This window comes from Centruroides vittatus, unplaced genomic scaffold (assembly GCF_030686945.1).
Source record: "Centruroides vittatus isolate TY-2023 unplaced genomic scaffold, ASM3068694v2 contig_318, whole genome shotgun sequence".
NCBI classification, from domain to species: Eukaryota; Metazoa; Arthropoda; class Arachnida; order Scorpiones; family Buthidae; genus Centruroides; species Centruroides vittatus.
Window position 1 is genome coordinate 434,050 of NW_027122045.1, and position 26,705 is coordinate 460,754.

General features: G+C 29.0%; 1 protein-coding gene and 1 long non-coding RNA gene across 3 annotated transcripts in view; both read left to right on the forward strand.

The window, feature by feature from the left end:
• LOC136973486 (inactive rhomboid protein 1-like) overlaps nt 1-6,891 on the forward strand; it is a 35,418-nt gene extending 28,527 nt beyond the window's left edge. For both annotated transcript variants that reach the window (XM_067268218.1, XM_067268219.1), the window contains 6 exons: nt 1,141-1,256; nt 1,339-1,470; nt 3,166-3,330; nt 4,160-4,329; nt 4,412-4,657; nt 6,319-6,891. In XM_067268218.1, the coding sequence (XP_067124319.1) occupies nt 1,141-1,256; nt 1,339-1,470; nt 3,166-3,330; nt 4,160-4,329; nt 4,412-4,657; nt 6,319-6,786 (1,297 nt within the window). In that variant the 3' untranslated portion in view covers nt 6,787-6,891. The remainder of the gene's footprint in view (nt 1-1,140; nt 1,257-1,338; nt 1,471-3,165; nt 3,331-4,159; nt 4,330-4,411; nt 4,658-6,318) is intronic.
• A 7,581-nt stretch (nt 6,892-14,472) lies between these two features.
• LOC136973506 (uncharacterized) lies at nt 14,473-19,272 on the forward strand. The gene is made up of 3 exons (XR_010880509.1): nt 14,473-14,524; nt 17,582-17,620; nt 19,214-19,272. It is a non-coding gene; the product is annotated as an uncharacterized lncRNA (long non-coding RNA).
• The last annotated feature ends 7,433 nt before the right edge of the window (nt 19,273-26,705 follow it).

Here is a 26,705-nt window from a genome sequence, read left to right on the forward strand (position 1 = left end):
TAAGGAGATCCCCTGTTAAATTTATACGTCGTAAAATCGGATTTATAAGTAAGGAAAATGATTTCATAAATTAAAATAATGGAGTTAGTTATTTGAATTATTAATTTTGTTATTTCTATAGAGTAATTTCCTTATAAATAAGAGAAATTATGTTTATATATTCTTATATATTATAGTAGAGATTAGCTATAAAACTTTCAGTATTACAATAGAAGATGAAGCACGTTAGCTTCTTTATTATGTAGGAGAGTTTTTTAGAAAAAAAAAACGTTGTAGCACTTAAAATAACTTAGAAACATTTACGTAGTGTTTGAGTTTGACAGGACACTTAGCAATTATTTATCAGGTAATCTCCTTTAAGAGAAAGGTTTCTAGTTTAATACATTTGTCACCCCTTAAAGTTTGTGGTAAAGTATATGTCAGAAGTTAACCACATATTCCATCATTTTTATCGACGTGTTGAAAATACTCGATTAACTTTTCTTCTTGTAGTCAACTAATTTTTTCCCTACGTCGACTTTTCCATCAAGCTTTCGTAAATACTATCTTGATGTATCTTTCAATCATCTCGGTGAAAAAATACATTAAAAATCCAGCAACGAGTTGCTTAACTTTTCCGGAAACATTTAAAATTGCGTGTGACGCCATCTGTTACGATATTTTAATTCTAAAAATCTTTTTATACTTTTAATTATCATAAAATAACAAATAACCTAATTTTCAGGGTAGGGATGAATTTTATACAAAATTGTAAATACTAATAACGAATAAAGTCGTCATTAAGTCCGACCCCACTCGAGATATGACACACAACCTCCTCTATCTCCCTACCCCAGCGATCTTTAACCATCAAAATTTAACAGCATAAATTCTCCTAAAACACAAACCAAACTATAAAATTTCAGACATTTTTTACTAAAAGCACAGAACTTATTAAGCTTTAAACAGGGTAAACAGAATCGTGCCCTCCACACACACTAACATCCGTACACACAACCCCCCCCAACATTTTCGACGTTTGGAGGTTCCCTGAATCCAAAAATGTAAAAGTCTTGTAGGACCATTTCTTGACCGATTGCCATACTTTCCCTCTGTTATATGTAACAGTTGATTAAGCATTAATTATTTTTTCTGCTGTAGGCTTGATGTTGCTGCTGCTCAACGTAGAAAACCACTAGCTGTAACCTTTCCTTATTTTATTACCAGCATGACTATGTTACAGTTCCTTATAATGATTATAATTTCGTCATCTGGAGGTAGGCAACACTTTGTGTGTATTATTTTAATTGTTATACCAAAAGTTTAGCTTTGATGGAAGAAAATTTACATTTCTTTCAGGTATAGCGCCTGTTGGACTTCATCCAGTTGTTGAGTTTTTGCTTGATGTGGATACTTTCAGCGGTCATCAACCCATAGATTATTGGCACACTCCTAATATGTGGATTGGACCTTCAAAAAGAAGTTTAATAAGTAAGTATTTAAAATAAGTTTAAACAACATTTAAATAAATAAGATAAATCAATTCTTGCTACACTTAGGAATTACTATACGTATTATTATTATTATGTCTTGTACAGTAAAACAATCTGATTCCATTTTGAGGTGTGTGAGTAGAAGTGTGATTAAACTGAATGGGTATAAATTATATGCAACCTAATTATGCGGTTCACATTTCAAGCATTGGTAGCAAACTAGCATCCTTGAATGCTAGCATATAAAACATGGGAGCAAGTTAGCTTCCTTGAAAGTTGGCATCTGAAGCATTGGTGGTAGCAAATTAGTATCTTTAAAGGGCAGCATTTCAAGCACTGTTAGCAAAGTAGTATCCATTAAGCATATCAAGTTACAAGTTCAAGATGGTTGAAGTTACCTTCAACTATTCTGAAGATGAAAAGAAAATACAGAGAGAATTTTAAACCCATGTTGATATAAACTTGCATAATTATTGCTGTCAAGACAATGCAAAAACGTTACATAAATATAATTCAAAGAACGTTTAAATTTTATACATATTTGAATAATTCCACATCAAATACGTTTCATATTCTTGTAATATATATAGCCTATAAGAATAATTTATTACAGGCTTCTCATAAATTATTTACTACTGAAATTATATTAATTAATAAGACAATGCATCTGAAGTCTTGTTTGCGACTTAAAAACTCCTTTATTATAATTAAAATTTCAATATTTAATAATAAATAGTTTTTTATGAAAATAAATGTAGAAGTTAATCTCCATTAAAAATGATCAGTTAATTTAGCTTGAACTATCGAGAAATTTAGTAAAAATATTACAAAAGATTAACTTATTAATCCTCTTTTTGTGTATTTCGAAAAGGTAATCAAGAATCTTTCGTCGAAAATAATTAATTAACGTTACAAGTAAAACAGGAGACAATTAAATTTTAAAAGTAGAAAATTCATTTACAATTTCAACCAAAAAAAATACATTATATCTATAGAAATATCTGACTTTAAAATCTTTAATTAGTAACAAACCATTACTTGATTTCCTTTTATGAAATTAATTTACTGCAATGTAACATAATTAAAATTGAAAAGTGCTAACAATAAGTCTCCAAAAGTATTATTTTGTTTAATAATGGAAACTATACATTTATTTACTTTCCATTCCGAGAATTATTTCCTTCCTTAATAATTCTATACATAAATTGATTCAAATTACAAGAATAGTCTCGATAGATATTTTGTTAGATTTTATATAATTTTTGTTTGATTAGAACTGGTTTTCAGGATGTTCTTATATATAATGTGGTAAACAGTTCGGTTGTCTGTTCGTTATATTTAAATATATTTAGATAGGAGTTTTATCGAAGTTTAAGTGCAGCTCTTTCCCTTAACAGAGATGAACTTCATTGAATTTAAACGTAGGAATGATCAGTGCTTAATTCTAAATAAAAATGAAGTCGTTAATAAAAACAAGGATGAGGTACACTCAAACATGAGATTTTTTTAAAAAAAAACAATTATTTTTTCCCCTTCCTTCGTTATAATTTGCATACATTTACCCCACTGGAAGACAGGAAGGACAGTTGGAATTTATAGGTCTAGAATTTTTTCAAATGCTTAAAACTTTTATATAATGAAATTTATTTAAAATTTAGCTTTTATTAATGTCTTTAATACATTTTATCACTAGAACACGGCGCTGTGTATACACCTTGCATGAGAAAGGATGCTTCTATCATCCACGATCTAATGAAACAAGGATTTTCTGTATCTGATCCTCTAGGATGCTGCTACAACGATTTAAGGAAAATAGCAGCGACAACAACCGAGAACGAGTGCAAATATTTAAGTGACGGTAAGGTTTATCATTATTTACAATTAAATAAATTGTATTTTTACACAAGAAAAACAAGTAACAATAATCTAAAATTGTTTTACTTCCTTAAAATATCGAAAATTGTCCGTCTGTTTGTGTATATTTAGCTGTTTGGGCTACTAAAATTAACTTGAAAAATATTACTGAAACTCTAAGTTTATTGAGATTTGTTCTTTTTTTATGAAAGAACAATACAAATTCTTGAATTATTCTATTGAATTATATTTTATTATTCTATAAAAATCAATTCTAGCAAATTGATTTTTAGGTTTAAATTAAATTGCAGATTTTTTTCCGTGTGTTTTTTTAAAAGATTTTGACATTTACATTAAAAAATTTTCTTTGAATGAATTATTTTATTAAAAATTCCTGGTTTTTACTTTTTTTATTTTAAATTTTATAATACAATATGAAAAAATTATTTATATTATTAGTTGACTTTATATTATTTGACGGTTCGTCTGGAAGAATTTAATTTTTATTTATCAATGATTTTAGCACAGGGTGAAAAGTCTTTCTTATATACATAGTGTGAAGGGGATTTCTCCTTCAGTATGCGTGTCGTTTCAGTATGCATCCTGTGAAGGAGTGTCTCCTTCAGTATGCATAGTGTGAAGGAAAGTCTCCTTCAGGATGCGTTTTGTTTTAGTGTTCATCGTGTGAAAGGGGATGTCTGCAGTGTCCCTTACAGTGTGAAGAAGCTGTCTCTTTTAGTGTGCATTTCGTTCGTCTTCTATGTCTCATTCTAGTACATATGAAGGAAGTGTTTTGCTAACTAAAATACGAACATTTGCTGATTATATTACAGATGGTGCAACATGGGATGTAACAAGATGTACTTCTGTTATATACTCACGTATGAAGCACGTGCTAAAACCATGCTGCTACGGTTTACTAGGTAAATGCTTTCTTACTAATGAAATCGAATGCCAATTCTTGCATGGAAGATGGCATCCACATAAAGATCACTGTATGGAGGTACTGTACATACATATGTATATTCTAAACGCTTTCAAAACATAATTCTAAATAATAATAATAATTGTGTTTTACTTATTAGGTGAACTGTTTTGCATCGTTTTGTGGTTCTTTCGGAATTACTTATCCCAAACAGGGAATCTCTTTCATACCAACCGGCATCAGACAAAGTTGGAGATTTGTACTACCGGTTTTCTACCACGCGGGATTCATACATTATTTTCTGGTTTCAATTTTGCAATGGATCATCGGAAGGCCACTGGAAGAAATGATTGGTTGCGTTAGAATCGGCTTAATTTATATCCTGTCATCGTTTGGTGGTAATCTGGTAAGTGTAAATTAAGTTAGAAGCGCTAATAAAAGCAATATTTAAAAAATCCAGCAAAGAGTTGCTTAACTTTCTAGGTAACATTAAAAATTTCGGTGGCACCATCTGTTACGATGTTTTATTTCAAAATTTTTATATTTTTAATTATTATAAAATAGCAAAAAGCTTAATTTTCAGGTAGGGATGAGTTTTATAAAAAAACAAAAAAATATAAATGCTAATAACGAGTAAAGTCGTCATTAAGTCCGACTTTAATCGAGATATGACACACGACTCCCCTTTATCTCGCCACCCATTTGATCTTTAACCACCAAAGTTTAACTGCATCAATCCTCCTAATAAGCAAACCTCCCTGCAAAATTTCAGAAATTTTCGACAAAAAGCACAGGAATTATTAAGCTTTAAAGAGGGTAAACAAAATCGTGCCCCCCACACTAACATCCACACACACAGAAACCCTCCAACATTCTCGACGTTTCGAGGTTCTCTGAATCCAAAAGGGTGAAAATCTTGGAGGGCCATTTTTTACTGATTGCCATACTTTCCCTCTGTTTATACAACAGGGTCGGAAAAGTATAATAATTAAAAAATTAGAATATTATATTACACGTAGGATAAAAAACACGCTGTGAGCGGGAATAAATAAATACCCAGCCACGCGCATTTATGCTGTTTACATTTACAGTCGCATAAGGTAGTGTTTCCCAAGGTTTTGACCTTAAATTTTCATAAGTGTCGAGTACCTTTATTATTGAAAAAATAGACCTTTTGCAAACTTTCTGAATGCAGCAATTATCACAGCTTGAGTTGGAGAGTTTATACAAAATAAACAGTTAAAACGAGAACAACAGGCAATCAAGTACAAATGAAATATATAATTTGTCGAAAACACATACAGTTAAAGTAATTCGTTATTATGGTATTTTTATTTCTTTTCCTGCTGTTATATATTACAGAGGGAAAGTTTCGCGATTGGTCAAAAATGACTCCCTTTCTCAAAATTTTTACACTTTCAGATTGAGAGGACTTTGAAATATCGAAAAATGCAACAAAATTCAGAGATTTCTTCTGTATGTATGGATATTAGTGCGTGTGTTTGGTGGGGAACGATTTTGTTCACCCTCTTTGAAGCTTAATAACTCCTGTGATTTTTGTCGAAAATTTCTGAAATTTTACAGGGAGTTTTGTGTATTAGAATAATTGGTGCTGTTAAATTTTGGTGGTTAAAGATTTACGGGATGGGGAGATAAAGGGAGTAGTGTATCATATCTCGATTAAAGTCGAACTTAATGAATACTTTACTCGTTATTAGCATTTACAAGTTTTTACAAAATCCTACCCTCAAAATTAAGCTTTTTGTTATTTTATAATAATTAAAAATATACAAAGTATTTAAATAAAATATCGTAACAGATGGCGCCACACACAGTTTGAAATGTTTCCGGGAAAGTTAAGCAACTCGTTGCTGGATTTTTTTCTATATGTGTGGCTATTAGTGCGTATGGTATGGCACGATTTTGTTCACCCATTTGAAAATTTTGCAGAGTGTTTTACAGGAAACTTTTCAATTAACTGGAAATGTTAACTAACAACTAAATTAATCTTCATAGATTAAATTTAAATATTATTAAATTATTCATAACTTTCATATTTATTTACAGGCAGCTGGATTTTTTGATCCACAAACACCACACGTCGGTGCCTGTGGTGCAATATCGGGCATACTCGCCTTACATTTATTAGAGATCGTTGAAGGTTTCCGTATCATCAAATCGATCTCAAGAGAGATTACAAGTATAGTTTTGATCCTGGTCTTACTGTTGATCGCTGGGACATTTCCTTTAGTAGACAATTTTGCTCACGTGGGTGGATTCTTGTATGGTCTGCTGCTTGGTATCCTAACCATGCCTCACATCTGTTTCGGAAGAAACACATTAGTAAGAAGGAAACAGTTGGTTATCGCATCGAGTGTAGTGTTGATATTGATTACTTTCTTCATGTTTATCGCATTTTATGTCATACATGATACCAACTTCTGTTCATCTTGCCATAAATTCAGTTGCATCGCCTACACCAGTACCATGTGTAACCATACCTTTGATTTGGACAGTACTACTTACAAACCTTAAGAATTTGTTTGAAATTTATATCGTTACATAAACATTTTAAAGGTTATTTATGTAGAAATTTCATTATACAGTAATAAAATTCATTCGTTAAGCATTAACTCTTAATTCTCCATGAATATTTATGTCTATTATTATACATTTTTTTAAAATCGATTTTGTTTTTACTGGGGATTTACTCTTAGTTTTATACGTCAAATAATATTTAAATCAGAGTTTTATCATAAACAGATTATGCAGAAAATGATATTATAGTCTATTCCAAGGAAGTGGTTTTAAATATCACGGAAAAATTCCACTTTATGGTTAAAGAACAGAGCAAAAAAGAGGATTTTTATACATTCGACTTATCTGTAACTACAGATCCACTTACTTTGCTATTCATGGGATGGATTTAAAGCGCTATACAAACTTTGCATGTATAATATACTTTTCTAATCTCCATTCTAATCCTATTGCATAATACAACTATTCTTTTGTTTTAAACTTTTAAGAACTTCATTTAAAGTAGTTACATACTTCTTCTATACGCTGATATACACATTTTTTTCAGTATTTAAAGGTAAATTGAAGAGAAGAGAAAAGCTTAGTGATTACCTCACTTTTTGTGTTCACTGCTGTTTATTTTTATTTCAATATTCAACATGGATTATTTCATTTTCACTGTTCTTCATCTCAATATTTAACACTTCGGTGAATGCCGCCTCTCACTATGAATATTTATGATGAATAATTTGTAAATTATTCCCGAATATTTAATATATGAATAACTTCCATTTTTACTTTTCCGACTGTTATATATAACAGAGGGAAAGTATGGCGATTGGTATATATATATAATACCAAAAAGGGGGCACAAAACTTCGAAGAATTTTATAAAAATTTCGAATTTTTTGAAAATTCAATTTTTGTATCCAAATTCTTTGGAAAATTGTATTTTTATTATATCAAAGTATGGATTTTATAACGTTAAAATCGATATTAAAAATCGATTTAACTGCTTTATAAATCGATTATTGATATCACAATTCCAATTTTAGATAGAAAGAAAATATCTTACAGACTTTAATGATTAATTGAGTGAATTAATCTAGGAAATTGGCGATAATTTTTAACTTTTATTATTTTAAATATTTTAAAGTAAAATTTTAAGTTGGGTAATTTAAAAGAACATACCAAAATGATCTTGTTATGTACAATAATATATAATCTCATACACAGGTGGACCTTAATTAAAGGTTCTCTATTCAGAGCACTTTGTAGTTGTAACCAGTAAAGAGGATTGACATCAAAGTTTGTACACAGACTATGCAAAAGCGGAATTTTTGACGCATACTTTGCGTAACCTATGTACAAACTTTGGTGACAATCCGCTATTATAGGCTGCAGCTACAGAGTGATACGAAAAGGAAAACTTTAATTAGGGCCACCCTGTATACCCATAAGTCACACATCATATATATAAATTAACATGATTTACTGGTATATCACACGCACGAATGTATGTGTTCACATATTCACAATTTTACAATTTTTAATTTATTTAATTTAAAATATATGCTCTCAATCTCAAATTAGTAGTGTCTTGCCCCTGTACACTATACTTTTTCTGATAATGACAGAATCATGCCAGTCATCTATGTAATTCTGTTCTGGGGGAAATTTTTGAATTAAAATCATAATTATGGAAGGACAGACAGACAGACAGACGGACGACAGCGGGGATTTACAGGTCTACAGCTTTTTTTCAAATTTCAGCCCAATTATTGTGCTGCGATTTTCAGGTTGCAGGCTTATATATTCCCATTGTTGTCTGTCCATACAAAACGGAGTTAAATGGATAAAAATCGAGAGCATATATGGAAGGATGTACGAAGTGCTTATCTTGACCGGAATTCACGGTATTTTTTTTTAAATTAAAAGATGGTTAAAAGTTGCGACAATGTCACAATAATATATATTCTATTTTATCCATTAAAATAAACAATTATTGAAAGAAAGTAATGGGGGAAAACAGCGTAAAAGGAAAGTAAAGTATCAAAAATATAGAGAAAGTATTTCTGTAGAAACATTAGAGACGTAGTTATTTTGTTATATTAAAGTATTTTATATCAAGAAGAGATAAGATATGAAACGTTAAAGTAACATTTTATAGATTTGATTGTCTATTGTAACTACAAAGGATTAGCTTCCTAGGATTACAGCAATTGTTACTTTAACAAACGTCAATACTTTGTTATGTCCAATTGAAAAGAAATTTTTATTTTTTTATTTTTTCAGTATTTTTTTCCTTTTTTCTTCTTCACAAAGAAAATGAAATAAAAATGTAATTCAAGTTGCATTAAAGGTAAGTTTTAATGGAATTTATTTAAATTCTTTTTTTTACTCTTTTATTCATTTTTACTAATTTTTTTTTTGTTTCAGAATGGAGATAACAGCATATAAATTGAGAAACGTAACGCCATATTTTCTTTTCTTAAATGATTTATTGGTTTAAGATCATATGTCGTTTCTAGGCTTGTTGGACAGGCTTGTAAGATTCCCACTGTTGTCCGTCTGTCTGTTCTTCCCTAATCCGGGAAGTGGAGTAAGATATATGAAAGTCGAGACCAGATATGGAAAGCTTAGGGGGAATGGGCCCGAATTAACTATATACGAATTTCCGGAAGTTACGTTATTTCAATTCAAAAATTTACTCATGAAAGGAGTTAGATAGCTGACTGGCACAACTTTATTGCATACAGGAAAAGTATGGCAAGACACTACTAATTTAAGGTGGAGACCATATATTTTAAATTAAATAAATTAAAAAGTATGATTAAAAAATTGCAACTTGACATTATAACAATGTCATAATAAACAATTAAAATTATTTTACACAATTAATTATATTTATTATTATAATAACGAAGAAGGTTTAAACTGTTGTTAATCACGATGATGATAGAGAATATTATGCATACATAGCATACTTAGCACTATATTCCCTGATCGATTGTCTTATCATCAATTAGGGAATATGTTCTTTACATATTCCTTAATTCTTCTCATTTTCATATTCCTTAATCGATTAGGTTATGTTATAATAATATTATTATATTCGTTAATCAATTATCTCATCATATACACATTCTGTAAACAATTATCTTCATTGGCATCATGATCTCGATCAAGAGCAAGGAACTGTTCATGATGATGATGATGATGATGATAAAGATGATCGGTTGTACGGAATCTTTTCTGGGTTATCGATTTTTAAAAATTTCTGGAAATCAGTCCCAGATATGACAATACAGAAAATATATCATGGATATGTACAGAAATTATTTGTATCCATTCATGTCAACATTAGTTTAACGATAAAAAAGAATACGTGAAATGTGATAAAAACACTTTATGGAATTGCATATTTCTCACTCTTCAGGTCGAGAGATGCTGTATGACATTTTCTATATTTAATATTGATAAGACATTGGTGTAGTGCGAATGATATCAAATTAGCACGAAGCTTTTTTCTAATAATAAGGATATAACCCTATTTAAAACACTCGAAATTTTAAGAATTTTTCTTAATTCTACAAAAGGGCGAGTGTTCATTCAAACGAGATACAAATTTTTAATGATTTTCGTAAAATTTAACACAATAGAAATGGATTCTATTGTAGAAAATTTGCAGAAAGTAACTTCATTTATCACAAATTAGTCACGGTGGCGGCCCATTCTACTCTTAAAATAAATAAAAATTGAAAAGTTTCATAAAGTCCAAGTGAGATAGTACTTCAGTCAATCTCGCTGGAAGGCATAAGAATATATGAATAAATGAAAAATACTTTATATCATATTTTATACATAAATGATCAATTTTAAGTGTCTAGAATGTGATGAAATGGTTTTACTGATACCTCTTCTGATACTGGATTTGATATATATCACAGAAGCAGATGGATTTCACGTATGATAATATATATATTCATATATGAGGCTATAATGTATCACCTATAACTTATCACTTAGAGAGGGGGGGTCTTTATGTGTTATTACCATGGACGACTGCAGAAAATTTTCAGGAGACAAAGCTTGGAAGGAAATGTTTACATCAATAAATTTTTATTTAATTTGTTAATTTTGGGGGTTTTCTCGAATACAGTATTGCAACTGTTTAAAAAGGCAGACCATAGTCGAAGGTGTAAGATTACTTATCTCAAATACTTTTATGTTTATAATCTGTGGACTTTTTCGAGTAAAAAATTAAATAGGCACGAGTGTAAAGAGTAAAGGGGATCCGCAGGGCCAAGTTCCCGTTTGCTCCCTCATGCGGATGACCCTCTCTCAGTTGTAAGTCATGAACAGCTTGAAAAGGAGGAGTAAAAACTTAATATTTCTAAGGGTAAAGTGAGTTATAAAGAAACATTTTCCTCCCAATTATGAAGAGTAGAACACTTATTCATTATTAATTAAAGTAGTATGGGTTACACTTAATTCCCAATACATAAAAAAAGCTATAAAATTAATCAAAGATTAGAATATATTTCTATTTTTCTCCATAATTTCTAATGTACTTAATTAACACAATTCTTAATTAAGTTCAAGCTATGAGTAACGAAAGCCGAACGTAATTAGTTTACCCGTCACTTCGAGTTGATCGCATCAACAATTTTTAAGATGATTTATGTAATTTTTTAATTAAATTAACCAAACTCCTTTGCTTACACAAATAGATCTTGATGAATATGAAATTCAGTAATTAAAAACAAAAATAAATGAAAAAAATTTGACAATTTTTAATTAAGTTTTGCTCGGTACAAGCGTAACTCTGATCGGTTTGATGTTGTTTATGGCTTTTAATGCTTATTTTTTTTTCTATAATTTTGAAGTTTAACGCAGTTTATTATGATCTTTTCCAGTAAATATCTTCGTTATTGATCAATTATATTCGTTTGTTACGCTGAAAGGAGCTACAGATGAAGAGCATCATTAAAAGAAATTGTTAGTATCAATGGCATTAACAAGATTCTTACAAAAAAAAGGTAATTTCTCTTCTACTTATATAACTCACTAATAATTAAAAATAAGCACAAATTTACGAAGATTTCTCTCCTATTTTACTCATCTTTTCAACAAAACTTCCATAAAATTAACCATTTTACTTCTTATTTATTCACTAAACTGTTGATTTACAATTTAAAAGAAACTTATAACGAGTTGCGTGACTTTCCTGGCAAAAAAAATAAAGTTAAAATCGTGCGTGGTGCCATCTTGTACGAGATTTCAGTTCAAAAAACCTCGGTATAAATGAGATTTATTCGACCTTTACAGACAGACAAACAGGCGTGAAAAAAGGATGAGTTATATTAGCAGGAGTGGCTGTAAAGATTATTGTAGAAATGATAACATAGAAAACATTTTTTTATTTATTATTTCGTCAGGGAAAATACACAGAAATAAATTCTGTAAAAAAATGAATAATTTATTAAATAATAATAAGATTTCTCTTCTGAAAAATTGAATTCATCTTGGTGTTTATGTGGTGTATAAGGGTCGATTCTGTTGTGACGTATTCTTTTTAGTTTCCCGGATGTTATATATAACAGATGAAAAACGACTCCCCAAGATTTTTACATTTTCGGGTACAGGACACCTTGAAACGTCGTAAAATGCAAAAAATTCGTGGATAACTTTAAGCTTTACGTATATGGTCTCGATTTTCATCCTTCTAATTGTATTCTCGAGATTAACGAAGGACGGACAGACAAACAAACGGCCGATAGTAGGAATTTATAGGTTTGAAATTAATAAATTTTAGCCTATAACGTATATATGTATAAACGGAAGGGTCCCAAAGTCAATAGACAATTTAGTAGAGGCTAAATTTCAGTTAATTAACTAAAAGTACAGTTAATTTAATTGTGTTTGTTGTAATTTCTCCATTAATTTTGTAAAATAACACGTTCTAAACCCAATCTACGACTATTTATCTGATTTTAAAGGGATTTTTTGTAACGGAGCAGTTTAAAACCTGCTTAAGACGGAACGTGCGGTTTCAAATAACATTTCCTGTTTATGCAGGTGTCCGTTTTATAGGTTATAGTTTTATTAATTAAATCTTCTGTCGAGTTGCGGAGAACATTAACATGGAATTCATTAATTTCGATCCAGAATTTAGCTGCTGTTAAACCGAAAAATTCCGCTTTACTCGGGTTGTTATGTAATTGTTCCCAAATAAATCTTCGGTGTTCGCGTTATAAAGGTGTTCGTTATAGGAAATCGTATCCGTAACTAAATTTAATGTCCGTTTAGGCAGGTTTTGGGCTGCAATTTGAAAAAAATTGTAGACCTATAAATTCCCTTAATCTGTCTTTCCTTTATAGAATGGGGTTAGATGAAAGTTGAAACCAGACATGGAAAGTTTAGAGGGGGAGGCCCCGATTAACTATGTACGAACGTTCAATTAAAACCAGAAGTCACCTAATTATAATTCAAATTATTTCCCCCAAAAGGTGTTAGATAGATGACCGGCACGACTCTATTGTTAAAGGAAAAGTATGATGTACAGGGGCAAGCCACTACTATTTTGAGGTGGAAAGCATATACTTTAAATTAAATAAATTAAAAATATAATTATAAATTGCATAAAATTTTTCGATTTTTTTTTGAATTTGTCAATTATGAAAATATTCCGTTATCGAGTGAAATTTTGTACACAAGTACTATAAACTATGCTTTATACGTCAGAATATGCTTCAACAATAAAGGAACTGGTGCTTTTACACGGGAATTTTCTCTCTATTTTCTCAAAACACAATATTTTAAATTCATTTTTCGATTTTTTAGCAGTTATTTGGTGCAAAATAACTCAGATTTTGATTATTTTTCGACTTTGAAGACGAGCCAAAAAGGTCGAATTAGCTTAAAATTTTCAAGATTTTACACTATAAAACTAAATTTTTCTCTTGAATTTATGAGATTTTATACAGTTTGAAGAGTTATAAACGTAATATAAACTTCATTCTTCTTAATTATTTAATTAAAAATTCGTAATTTAATTATTTATGAGGAGCAGAAATTTTTTTTCGTTACTTTCCACGCTAGTATGCAGTAGATATCACTCAAACATCTATAATGTTATCAAAATTTTACCAAAATTACATGGCAGTAAGCTGTATAAAATGATAAATATTATAAATTATTCGTTAGTCTCTTCATTCTACAAATTATTTCATAATTTGAATAATTTATAGCGAAAATAATTCAATGTAGCGAAGTTAAAATTCGATTTTAGTCTACAAATTCCAAGAAAATTTAACAATTTTTTTTTTTAAGGATAATATGAAAAATGTAATTTTGGATGGATTGCTGTTTGGAAGAACAAGTATAAATTTAAAAAAATAAATAAAAATATTTATTTTTTCAAGTAAATAATTATATAAAAATATTTTCCTTCCATCACTCATCTTGTTTTTCTTTCAAACCGCTCCGTAGATAAATCATAAAAATTCAAAATTTCTGCGATTTATCTGTAAAACTTACCAGTTGTGTTTAATGGATCGAAGAATATTTATATTATATTTATTTAAAATTAATGGAAATAAATGATTTACTATGTCTTTTTTTCAGATTAAATTGGGAAATGAAGAGTTAAAGTAAGCATACTTTCAAGCGTTTAACTACGAATTAAGTGTAATATCCTAAAATTGTCAAGGGTCCTGGCAGGGGGTAAATTGAATAATAGAGGATTTATTGTGTAAGTACCTAAATTTTATCGTTTAATAGCTGAATGTGCTAGGGCTTTTGTTAAAATTCACATTTATTGATCAGCATTTACAATAATGAAACTGCAAAATAAACCTGCAAAGAGTTGCTCAACTTTGCAGGCAACATTTAAAATTTTGCCGGTGCCATTTGTTATATTTTTAACTACTATAAAATATTAGAGATGGGTTTTATAAAAAAAAAAAAAAAATGTAAATGCTAATAACGAGTAAAATCGTCATTAAGTCCGATCCTACTGGAGATACACACGACCCCCTTTATCTCTCCATCTCCTCGACATTTTACCACCAAAATTTAATAGCACCAATGCTCCTTATACACAAATACCCCTACAAAATTTCAAAAATTTTTGACGAAAGGAACAGGAGTTATTAAGCTTCAAATTGGGTAAATAAAATTGTGTCTTCCCACACACACCCATGCATACAGAAATTACACCCGAATTTTTTTTTGCATTTCTCGATGTTTCCTGTTTAGCAGGTTTCCGTTTTGAACAGGTTTTTTTTTTTATTTCTAACATAAAAAAATTATTCTGTTTTGAAGAATTCTTTCCGCTTACACAGGTTTCCGTTTTGCACAGGTTTTTACTATGTAAGTAAAGAGGAGAAAAATTAAGATGATGAAAATTATTAAGTATTAATTAACTTTATAATTGAAAAAAACAAATAAAATAATCTTTTTTCTAATTAAAAAGTTAATTAAGTTGAAATTTATAAATAAGATCGTCGATTTATTTACTTTTTAACTAACTAAATAAATAAATAATTGGCAAATTTAAATAGTTGATGATACTTTGGCAATAAAAATATTTTCTAATTAAAGTTAAATATAATTTTTAAATTTAAAAAAAAAAAAAATGTATATTTTCTATGATTTTCATTTAAATTCATCCGGTATTTATAATAATATATTACATACAAGACTTTACATACTTTATATACAGTAAATCTGTGAAAAAAGGAACCTGAATAAAACGGAAGTTTGCCAAACCAGAAAAAATATTCTGTACTGTGAGATTCCGGTTTACACAGGTTTTACTTTACCCTGGATCTTACATATAATACCTTGTTTATAGGACCATATACAATACCTTACATACCTAATTCCCTACGTAAAATATTTATACACAAGACCTTATATTAAACACAATTTAACGTCTTATATAAGGTATGTAAAGTATATAAAGTCTCGTATATTTTATATGTACAGTAAAACCTGTCTAAAACGGAAACTTTCCTAAACATAAAAAATTCGTGGAAACGAAGGGATTTTTTATATTAAAGAGAAAAAAACCTGAAAAATATGGGATACAACATATGTTTATTATGTAACAGACTGAAGAGGGGGCGAAAGCCCGAAAGATTATGGATTAAATTGATGAATTATTTGCCAAGTGTCTATAAATTCACCAAGTCGTGACACCAAACAAAACCTGTTGAAAACGGAAACCTGCCAAACCAGAAAAAAAATATTCGGTACCGTGAGATTAAGAGGTTTTACTGTATTTGGCAGGTTTCGAACAGATTTTATTTTTAAACAGAAAATCGCTTAATTTCGAAGAATTTTTTCCGTTTAAGCACGTTTCCGCTTTATTCAGGTTTCGTTTTAAACAGGTTTTACCATGATATAATATATACAAAATGTCATTTATTCTGCACACCCGTACGACTTAATACAATGACAATTTCCTTACAGGGTTGCCCAGGTGTAATATACGCAAATTTTTCTTATTTCTCGATATAAAAGAGTCTTTTTTTCAATTTTATTCTACAGAAAACTGCTGTTTTGTTAAAATAATAAACCCAATACGATCCTTTTTATTATGATTTTTCTAAGAAAAGAAACATTATCAGGTTGTATATCGAATTGTTTGTTAGAAGAAAAGAAACGAAATGCGGAGAAAGATAACAAATATATTTTTCTTTATTTTGATGAAGGTAAATAAAAGAAAAGGATGCATATAGAATATCCTGATAAAATATGACATTTTTTTAATATTGTGTCTACGACACTGTTCGTATTTTGTCCGTTTTATAAGATGTTTCGTGTTGATGAAATGAATATTTTATCATTTTATTTTATCCTTTGGAGAGTTTCTAAATTTGCTTTTCTATTAAATTTGTTTCACTAGGTGGAAGGTAGGAAGAAAACCGAATAATATAATTGAAATGAATAGTATATACTACGAATGTTAACAGGTTCTAAACGATTTTAGAAAGTGATATGAAAGTCTCCATACACAGACACGTGTACTGTACACGTGCCTGTGTATGTAAGTCATATATGAGCGCAAAGATTCTCTTTACTATGAAGACACTTGTAAGTCACGTGTGAGTGCAACTTTAACGGTTAATGTTACCTATGGTTCCAAAATGGCGGCTCGTCTCTGATTCCAGCAAACAGAAGAAAGGAAACAGTGTTGATGCACGTTCTAACCTAACCTATTCTAATAATTTTGTTGGTAATAATTATGGTAATTTATTAGAATAGGTTAGGTTAGGTTAGAACGTGCGTCCCCACTGTTTCCTTTCTTCTGTTTGCTGGAATCAGAGACGAGCCGCCATTTTGGAACCATAGGTAACATTAACCAATTAATAATATAAAAATTATTTTTAATGAAATCTCATAACAGATGGGTGCCACACGCAATTTTAACTTTGTGCTAACGTGTCTTAGTGTATGTTAAACATAAGAACAACAATTATATCTTATCATCCTTTCATTGTGAATTAATTATACAGGTTTAATTGCTGATTATCACTCCTAATATTTATGAAATTATACCCAAATAATTCTTCAAAATGAAAGAAAATAATGATAATTTTATCTCTGAACCTTCCTTTTTCTGTATCAAAAATTTGATTTCGATTTTAGTTGATATTTTTATGTATTGACTATTATTTTATTAATTTTAAAATGTGTGGAACGTATTTTATAAAGTTTATTTTGTAGAAAATATTCTTATTCTACTCATTGAAAAATTTAATAAGTTTTCCTTTGAATAACGTTTTAAAATTTTATTTCAAAGGTTTCGAATGTTGATTGAAGCAATAAAAGTCCATGTTTGGTAAGTAAAATTATTAAATATACTATTTTAAAGCCATTGAAATTTTAATTCAAGAATTTATATTACATTTTTTTAAAATTAATTAATAATTATGGATTAATTTCTCGAATAATTTAAATTATTTCCTATTTAAAATATTCAAAATTTTCTATAAAACAATTATCTATCTTTCGTAACTTTTACTAATATGAAAAATAACATTAATCTTGCTTCAGAATGACGATATTTTTTGAATAATTTTAAGATTTAGAATAGAAAAAAAAATGTAAAAATTAATAAATTATTCTAAAATATTATAAAATTTTTAATTTTTTAAATAAATTTCATAAGTTTTTAGGATTTTTTTTAAAGATGAAGCATGTTCAACGTCGATTTTTATGTTAATGAGTCATTATTATATAACAATAAGAAATTAATTTAATTATAAATAATTTAGGTTTTAACGTTTATATAATGATTTTAGCAGAGTTTTTATTAAATTAAATTATTTAAAAAGTTATTTTCCTCTCTTTTCTACATTAAAGTAATAACAGTAATTAAAATAACGTTTACTAATTTACGTAAAGTGCAGCTCGTGTGCACTAATTCACCCGATGTACAGCTCGTGTGCACTAATTTACACGATGTAGAATTGTATAAAAATGGAAATGACAGTATATAATTACTTTAGAACACGTTTAATAATGTTTAGATTATTTAAAATAACGTCTACTTAACCACATGATTCGCTTTAAGCTGAGAAAGACGAATAAATTTATTTACTTATTAAGAAAATTTGATATATTTTTCTAAAGAAATGAAAGAAAAATCGATAGAAACTTGGAAAAAAGTTTCCACTTAATAAACAGAAAATCAGAGTGGGAATAAATAAAAGCAACCAAGTTTAATTTTGTAAAATCTTCTTTAAAAAAAGTAGAGTAAAAAATGCTTATATGTGTACATATATATATATATATAAATTCATTCTTGTAAAAAAAGGAAATGAATCAAAGTATTTACTTTATCATTAGCTTCACTTGGATGATTTTCCATGCATATTTTTGTTACATGAAAATATACTCAGTAGTAGTTCATCAGGAAAAAAAATTGTTAAAAGGATAAAAGTTTTCTGAATGGTATCCGTAATTTGCTTTCAAATATTCATCTATAAATGTAGAATGAAAGAAACAGAGTGATTATTTGCTTTACTATCACAGAAAATGTTGTATTAAATACAAAAAAATTACACTCCTTAGAGAACTGGAAGAACGTTTTAAGTTTTCTTTCGAGTGAATGGCAAAGTTTCATTTTTCTAACTTGGTAAATTATTTGTACACAATCGAATTTATGCAATTTTTATGGGTTGAATTTAATATTGTGTTATTTTATCAACTGTACAGGAAATTAAGAGTTTCGTTTACTACATATCAACACCAGTGGCGCGTTACAGCTTCACCAGGACCTGACAGATTTGAATTAGGGGACTTCATGTACTGTTTTGACTTCAGACATTTTTCTTCGGGTGAATTATTTTGGGGAAATGTTTCTTTATAAAAGATTGGTTGTGATCCCCTGTTGGTGGGGGTCACAGGTAATTGCCCCTTTTGTCTATAGGATAACCCGCCATTGACCAGTACTGTAATTGGGCTGCCATTTTCAAGAATTGTACAACTATAGACAGGATACCTCAGGGAATGGAGAGCTGCCGGTGCAAAGAGAATTTTGGAACTCCCCTTCAGAGATTTTGCTTGTACAAATAACAAAAAACATAATGATATTGAAGTAGAAAAATAATCTAGTAAAAACGTTAGACCATGGCCAAAATTATCCGGAAAAAATAATCGGAAGACGAACAAGTTTTTTCTCTGTGATGAGGCTCCTAAAACTCATATACAGTGGAAATATATAAGCTGACCCTACGAGAGAGTTCTATAGATGAAAATCGAGACCAGACAGGGGAAACAAGAACCAGACTATGTACTAACTTCCAATCCAGAAGTGACTTTTAAAAATTAAAATATGATTATAAATTTTAGCCTGGTATTGTGACAATATCACAATAAGTAATTGTTCGTTCATGTATACAGTATCTGTGATCAGCTTAATACAAGCTTTGTACACTTAATTAATACAGCTTAATACAGGAAATGAATTAGTTTAATGATATACATAGAGCATACATGAATAAGTCCTATTGTGTGCTGGACTTTATAAATGCACACTTATAAACATGCTTACGTCAATCAAGTTTGTGATTGCCTGTACATGTATGTTTGTATTGTATTGTGTATTTTTATCTGTTTTGTATTTTATAGGTGTACTTTTACCTTATGCACGCTGTCTTTGTGTTTGTGTAAATATTACAAACACACACTCAGTCATAAATATCCAGTCACACGTTATCCATTTTATGAAATAAAACATACACTACTTAACTACAATACATGTAGTATATTCACATTAGTTTGTGAGTTAAACACATACTTCTAATTAAATTTATAATACTCATTAGAGCTCAACATGTCATTTTAAATAAATGCAGACTTCAATTTGCTAATAATTATTATATTTCATAATTCTGTGTGCATTATACAGCTTATAAAAGATTATACAGAACTATAAAAAATGTGTGTTTAAACTATATTATTTGACTTGTAAGCATATATTACATATCTGCACGCTTAAGATAATTTTAAATTACAAAAACGAATACAAATTAAGTAAGTAATTAAGCAATAATTAAGCAAATTAAGTGTGTATAAGGTTTCAATAGCTCAGGTCACGTCTCTGCTAGACTTTCCCAGCTTTCAGATTAGTTCAGGAAATATTAAAGGGGTGTGATTGGGGCCATATCTCCCTAACCAATAGTCCGATTTTCTTGAAAATTTCTACAAACATTTCACTTTAATACTCAAACCTACGTGCATAATATCACAAATTTTCCAAAAAAGGCAGACCTTATTAAGCTTCGAAGTGGATGAATAAAAGTGTGCCCCACACACTAACATCCATACACATAGAAAAATCCCCTAACTATTTTTTTATTTCACGACGTTTTAAAGTCCTTTAAGTTCAAAAATGTAAAATTGTCGTCGTGACTAATCACCATACTTTTCCTCTGTTATGTGTAATAGCTAGGAAAGTAAAACAATACTTACACTAAGAATACCAACTTTGAACTGTTTTAAACCAAAATTATAATTGAAACTTACTTTAAAATGCTCTAATATGTTCTATTGTTTAATTAATTATAAATATATGGATATAATTAATTTATTTGTACTTTACTCTCTAATCTAGGATTTCATTTAATCAGCTCACAAGATTATTCTTGATTAGTTGTTCAGAGTCATTCATGTAAAGCCGTAGAATGCATCAGCAGCGAAGCATCTTCTAATGAAATATTAATATAATGAATATAATACAGTAATGAATATAGTAAGCAATTAATTTATGGAGATTAACTTTAAAATTTCATGTTATTACTCGGTTGAATGTATATCGATCTTTGTGAAGAAGCGAATTGTTAATTTTAATTAATTCAGAACACTTAACCCACGAGAAACTACAGAAAACAAATCCAGCAACCAGTTGCGTAACTTTCCCGGAAAAAAATTTAAAATTGTGTGTGGCGCCATCTGTTATTATAATTTAAAAACATTTTATATTATTAATTATTATAAAATGGCAAAAAATGCTTAATTTTGAAATTAGAGATAGCTTTTATAAAAAAATTGTAAACGCTAATAACGAGTAAAATCGTCATTAAGTCCGAGCCCACTCAAGATAGTTTACGTGACCGCCTCTATCGCCCCACTCCCTCGACCTTTAAACACCAAAATTTACTATCATCAACCCCTCTAACACACAAACCTACCTGCCAAATTTCAGAAATTTTCGACAAAATGCACAGTAGTTATTAAGCTTCAAATTATATGAAGAAAATCCCCCACACACACTAACACCATAAATACAGAACATCTTCCTCAATTTTTATGCATTTCTCGACATTTTAATATCTCCCGAGATCAAAAAAATGTAAACATCTTGGGATAATTCTGTGACCGATCGCCATACTTTCTCTCTGTTATATATAATAGCCGGGAAAGTAAAAATGCAGCTACATAGAATTTATAAGGTATGAAAATATAAATATTTATTTTTCCTTTCTGAATTTTCAAAGCTTTACAAGTAAAATAAATGTATGTACTTTAAATCTACATAGGAAACGAAAGTTTAGATATTTTATTCTACAACTTTATAAACAAGAAAATGTAAGTAATTTAGTGGAAGAGTAGTTGTGAGAGATTTACATTTTCTTACGAAATGGTGAAGTATTAATATAAAAAAATAACTACAGAAACTATACCTTACAAAATTGAAATATAGGAATTAATTATAAAAGGATTATCTCACCAAACAAAGAGGCAACTTTGCCGAAAAAACAGTAGAAATTTCTTTTATGAAAATAAATTCTGGTATCTTAGTGTAGAAACTTACAAAAAAGGAAATGTAAATATTGTATACGTCATTCAAAACAGCAGGCTCGTCAGCTGTATGTTTGGTTTACAATCGAATTATATTTATTATTAATTATAATATACCTATAATAATTTTTAAAATTAATTAAGGAAGAACAGACAAACAGACAACAATAGGAATTTATAGGTTTTCAATTTGAAAAGTGTACCCAAATCAATTACAGAAGGTATACTAAGGTAGCATTTTTGGCTTCTACATTTAAGCTAAAAATCATAGGAATGAAAACACTTTTCTGCGAATCTTCTTACCTTCTTTTTATAAAAAAAAATCTACATCTTGTTTTTATAAAAATGGATTTTATTTTAAACTATCTAAAGTACTTACATTTATTTATTTTTTTAAATATATCTTTCATGATAAAGGTAATGTAACGTAAACCTACATTACCTTTGTTATTAGAGAAAACAGTAAAAATAATGTAAATTTTTTATTGTCGTAGGTTTGAATTACAAAAATAAGATCAATACTTACTACAGAAGTTGCTCCCTTTCAAGAAAATAATGTATATTAATGCAGTAGATTTACTCAACATATATAAATATAAATAATAATATTTATATATTAATATATTAAAGTAAGCCTGTTAAAGTATATATGTGTAGTAAGGTGAAGAACTTCTATAATAAGATATATATTAACTTATTATAGAATGTAATAAGGTAATCTTTATACAGAAGCTGTAAGCTTGCCTTATATATATATATATATATATATACTTCATTTACATTATATGTAATATATTAACTTATATTATCTGGTATATATTAAAATGCAGTTTTTTGTAACTACGGATGATTTTTTCTTCTATAGAAAATACTATAACCGTATAGTGTATAGCAAATGTTATACATGTTAGAGTAAATATAGATCTTTAACTTTACAAACGTATCCAGCAATGAGTTGCTTAACTTTCCGGCTAAAAATTTTGAAATTGTGTGTGGCGCCATCTGTTATGAGATTTTTTTACTTAAAAGTTTTTATATTATTAAATGTTATAAAATGAGTTTAATTAATTACAAAAAATTGTAAATGCCAATAACCAATAAAATCGTCATTAAGTCCAGCTCTACACACGACTCCAATTATCTCCCCACCCCGTCGACCTTTAACCATTAAAATTTAGCAGAATCAATCCACCCAATACACAAATCTCCCGGCAAACTTTCAGAAATTTTCGACAAAAATCACAGGAGTTATTAAATTTCAAAGTGGATGGACAAAATCGCGCCATCCAACTCACTAACATTCATAGGTACAGGAAAAAAAAAACCACCAAATTGGTTTTACATTTCTCAACGTTTCTAGTTACCGTGAGTTCAAAAATGTAAAAATTTTGGAAGGGTCATTTTTTGAGCCATCGCCATACTTTCCCTCTGTTATACAGTATAATTATAACAGAAGAAAATTAAATTAAAGCCTATTGTAGAAATGTAAATACTTTAGAACCTTTACAATAGAGTCTTCTTTTACAAAAAATTCTTGTAAATTTCCTTACGGAAAAAGAAATTTTGAAGTTTCAAAGAAAAGAAAATGTGGATATCTTTTATTGATATTTTATTTTATAGAAATTTAAAAATCGTATTTTCGTATCGTTAAAGAAATCAAATAATAAAATAAAATAAAATCTATATAAAAAAAAATACCAGAATTTATTTCATGCTACGTTGAATCTATTTTATTTATTTATTTAAACTTTCTTCTACAACAAATTTATAGAAGAATGGTTTTTAAAAAAAGTATGCATTTTATTTAAATAATTTATTTTTAAATATTTAAATACGATAAAAAATATTTATTTTGTAGTAGTAATTGTTTATTCCCTTATTTAAATTTGTGTATTTTATATTTCGTCAGTGTACGCGAATTAATTCAACTACAAAAAATCAGTTTAATACACACAAAATTATTTGAATATATCTGAAATTTTCTCCAGTGTTATGATTTATTTATTTCCTTGATTCAGATTATGTATTTTGTTTAATAATTTTGTGTTGAACATACACTATTCTGATTCATACTTCATTATAGAAGATATAAGCAGCTGACAAAGGAAGAAAAAATTAAGATTTCTGATTGAGTAAATCAATAGAAGATAATGCCAAAGATTTAAATAGATTGAAATCAACTCTTGAAACGAATATATGAAGACAACGAAATCATCACAAACCCAACAGAAAGATAAGAGTGGGCCAAAAATAACAATCAAACGTGATATTAATGAATTGTAGTCCTTGTGAAGAGGTACTACATCCTCACACCAAGACCTGTGTTAGTGACTTTACATACTGTTTAATTCTTCACTCTTTCTTCCAATAACACGTGGTCCTTGATCTCCAAAATTAAGACAAAACGTGGATTTATCATTCAATATTACATTTTTCCAATCTTCACCACTCCAATTGAGATGATCCTTTGCCCACTGAACTCTAACTGTTTTTTTGTTAAATGAGGTTTAATCTTTGGCACTCTGGAATTGAATCCTAAATCTTACTATTATTGATAATTATTGTTTACTAATATCTCATAACAAAATGGCGCCAAACATAATTTTAACTTTGTTCTAGTGTTTTTTAAACAAAAGTATTTTTGGCCGGGAAAGTTACGCAACTCGTTGCTGGCGTTTTAGTATGGTAAAAACAACTTTTTTACAAATTATTTATACTTAAATTTTATACCTTAGGTCTAGTATAATTGAAAATTATCGGACTTTATATAGGTCACCTTATCCTCTTGTTCTGGTACTGGAAAGATCGAGCATGGGTCGTTGCCAGCTTATTTCTAGTTAATGTTTTTGGGCTGTTCAAACCTGTACATTACCACTGTAATCCGTTTGTCTGACTGTCATTCTTTAATCTCGGGAACGGAGTTAGACAGGTAAAAATTCAAAGCAGATGAGAAAAACTTAGGGATCGACGACTCTGATTAAGTTATAAATGAACCTCCATTTTGGAAATCATGTGATTTCAATTCAAAATTTTCTCCAGAACGAAGTTAGATACACGACCGGCATGACTCGATTATTATCAGGAGAAGTATAATGCACAGAAGCAAGACACTACTAAATACGAGCTTAGAAGCTGGAGATCCCGATTAACTACACGTATCCAGATCTGGACCGGAAGTCACGTAATTTTTTAAGATTAAAATATGGTAAAAAAAATTGTAGCCTGGCATTGTGACGACGTCACAATAAACAATTGCTCGGTTCTTATTGTGTTTGGTACAAAGTTTTCTATATTATTTGTTGCACCTTTCTGACTAGATAAATTAACATAATCTATAGTACAAAAATTCTCATTACTTAATATAAGTAGTACAATTAATTATACACCAGAAACTAATATGATATTTAACAAGGAAAAAGTGTTAAATATGGAAAAGAGGAAAAATATTTACCTTCTTACAAGAATACTTGCATATAAATAACATTCACAATACACGCAAGTAATCGATGGTTTTTTTTACTTGGAAGTAAACAAATGACGAGTTGTTTGTATTATTTATGTATGTAAATGATTGTAAAATAAATAAGTTGTATGATACGATAATTACTCTTTCTCAATGAGAACAAGAGTAATTTCGACAAGCACATGAATGAATAATCACAATTTACATCGTATTCATTAACATAATCAAGACAAGAACGTTTAATGAGATAAATAAAAACAACAAAATCATAACAACAAATTCGTTGATAAACCAAGAGGAAGCAAATTTAATAAATTTGCAAACTTTCTGATCAATCATTATTAAACATTTCATGCTATAGATGATATCTGCCTTAAATATTACTTACTACAAGACGAGTACATTATATAGAGATGATAATTTTGATCGGTGATGCTCAGGATCGGTAACTTCTTGATTAGGATGATCAGGGTTCTAATTTGATCAGGATGGCCAAAATTCTAATTTGTTCAGGATGTGAATAGTCATGTCACCTATATCATCGTCTACACTTTTATATTTTAAAAGCATTGAAGAATATTTTAAAACAGTTTTTCTTGTTTATAGGCCTATACCTATTTTGATGATGTAGATACTGAAGACGAATACATAATCTTGAATATCCAGGTATGATTTTATGGGTCATCGTGATCTTTTTACAAATATCACAATAATACGTAGATACTTATAGATGTGACCTCTACGCTGTGATCATTGATGATGATGATGATAGTTTTAGACATCATCTCTCGTATCTTCTGCCTACATCTTTAACGCAGGTTTCATTGTTGTAATTTACATTTAACCTTCCAGTTTTAAATTCTATTGGAACACATCCTTTGTAAATTTCTATACATTAATTATTCCTTATTGTTTGGTTTCTCAAAGGAAAAAAACTTTAATATTAATATTTGATACAAATGCAAACAGTTTAATTAGTTAAATAATTATAAATTCTATTTAATCTCCTAACTATATGCAAATTAACATAACATCGTATCTTTCTCCTTAATAAATTCTATGCAAATCTTATAAAGTTTAATATATATGAATATGTAACAAAGTAAATAAGATAAATTGAAAATTCACGAGAGTTATTTGTTATCGTTTGCCTAAT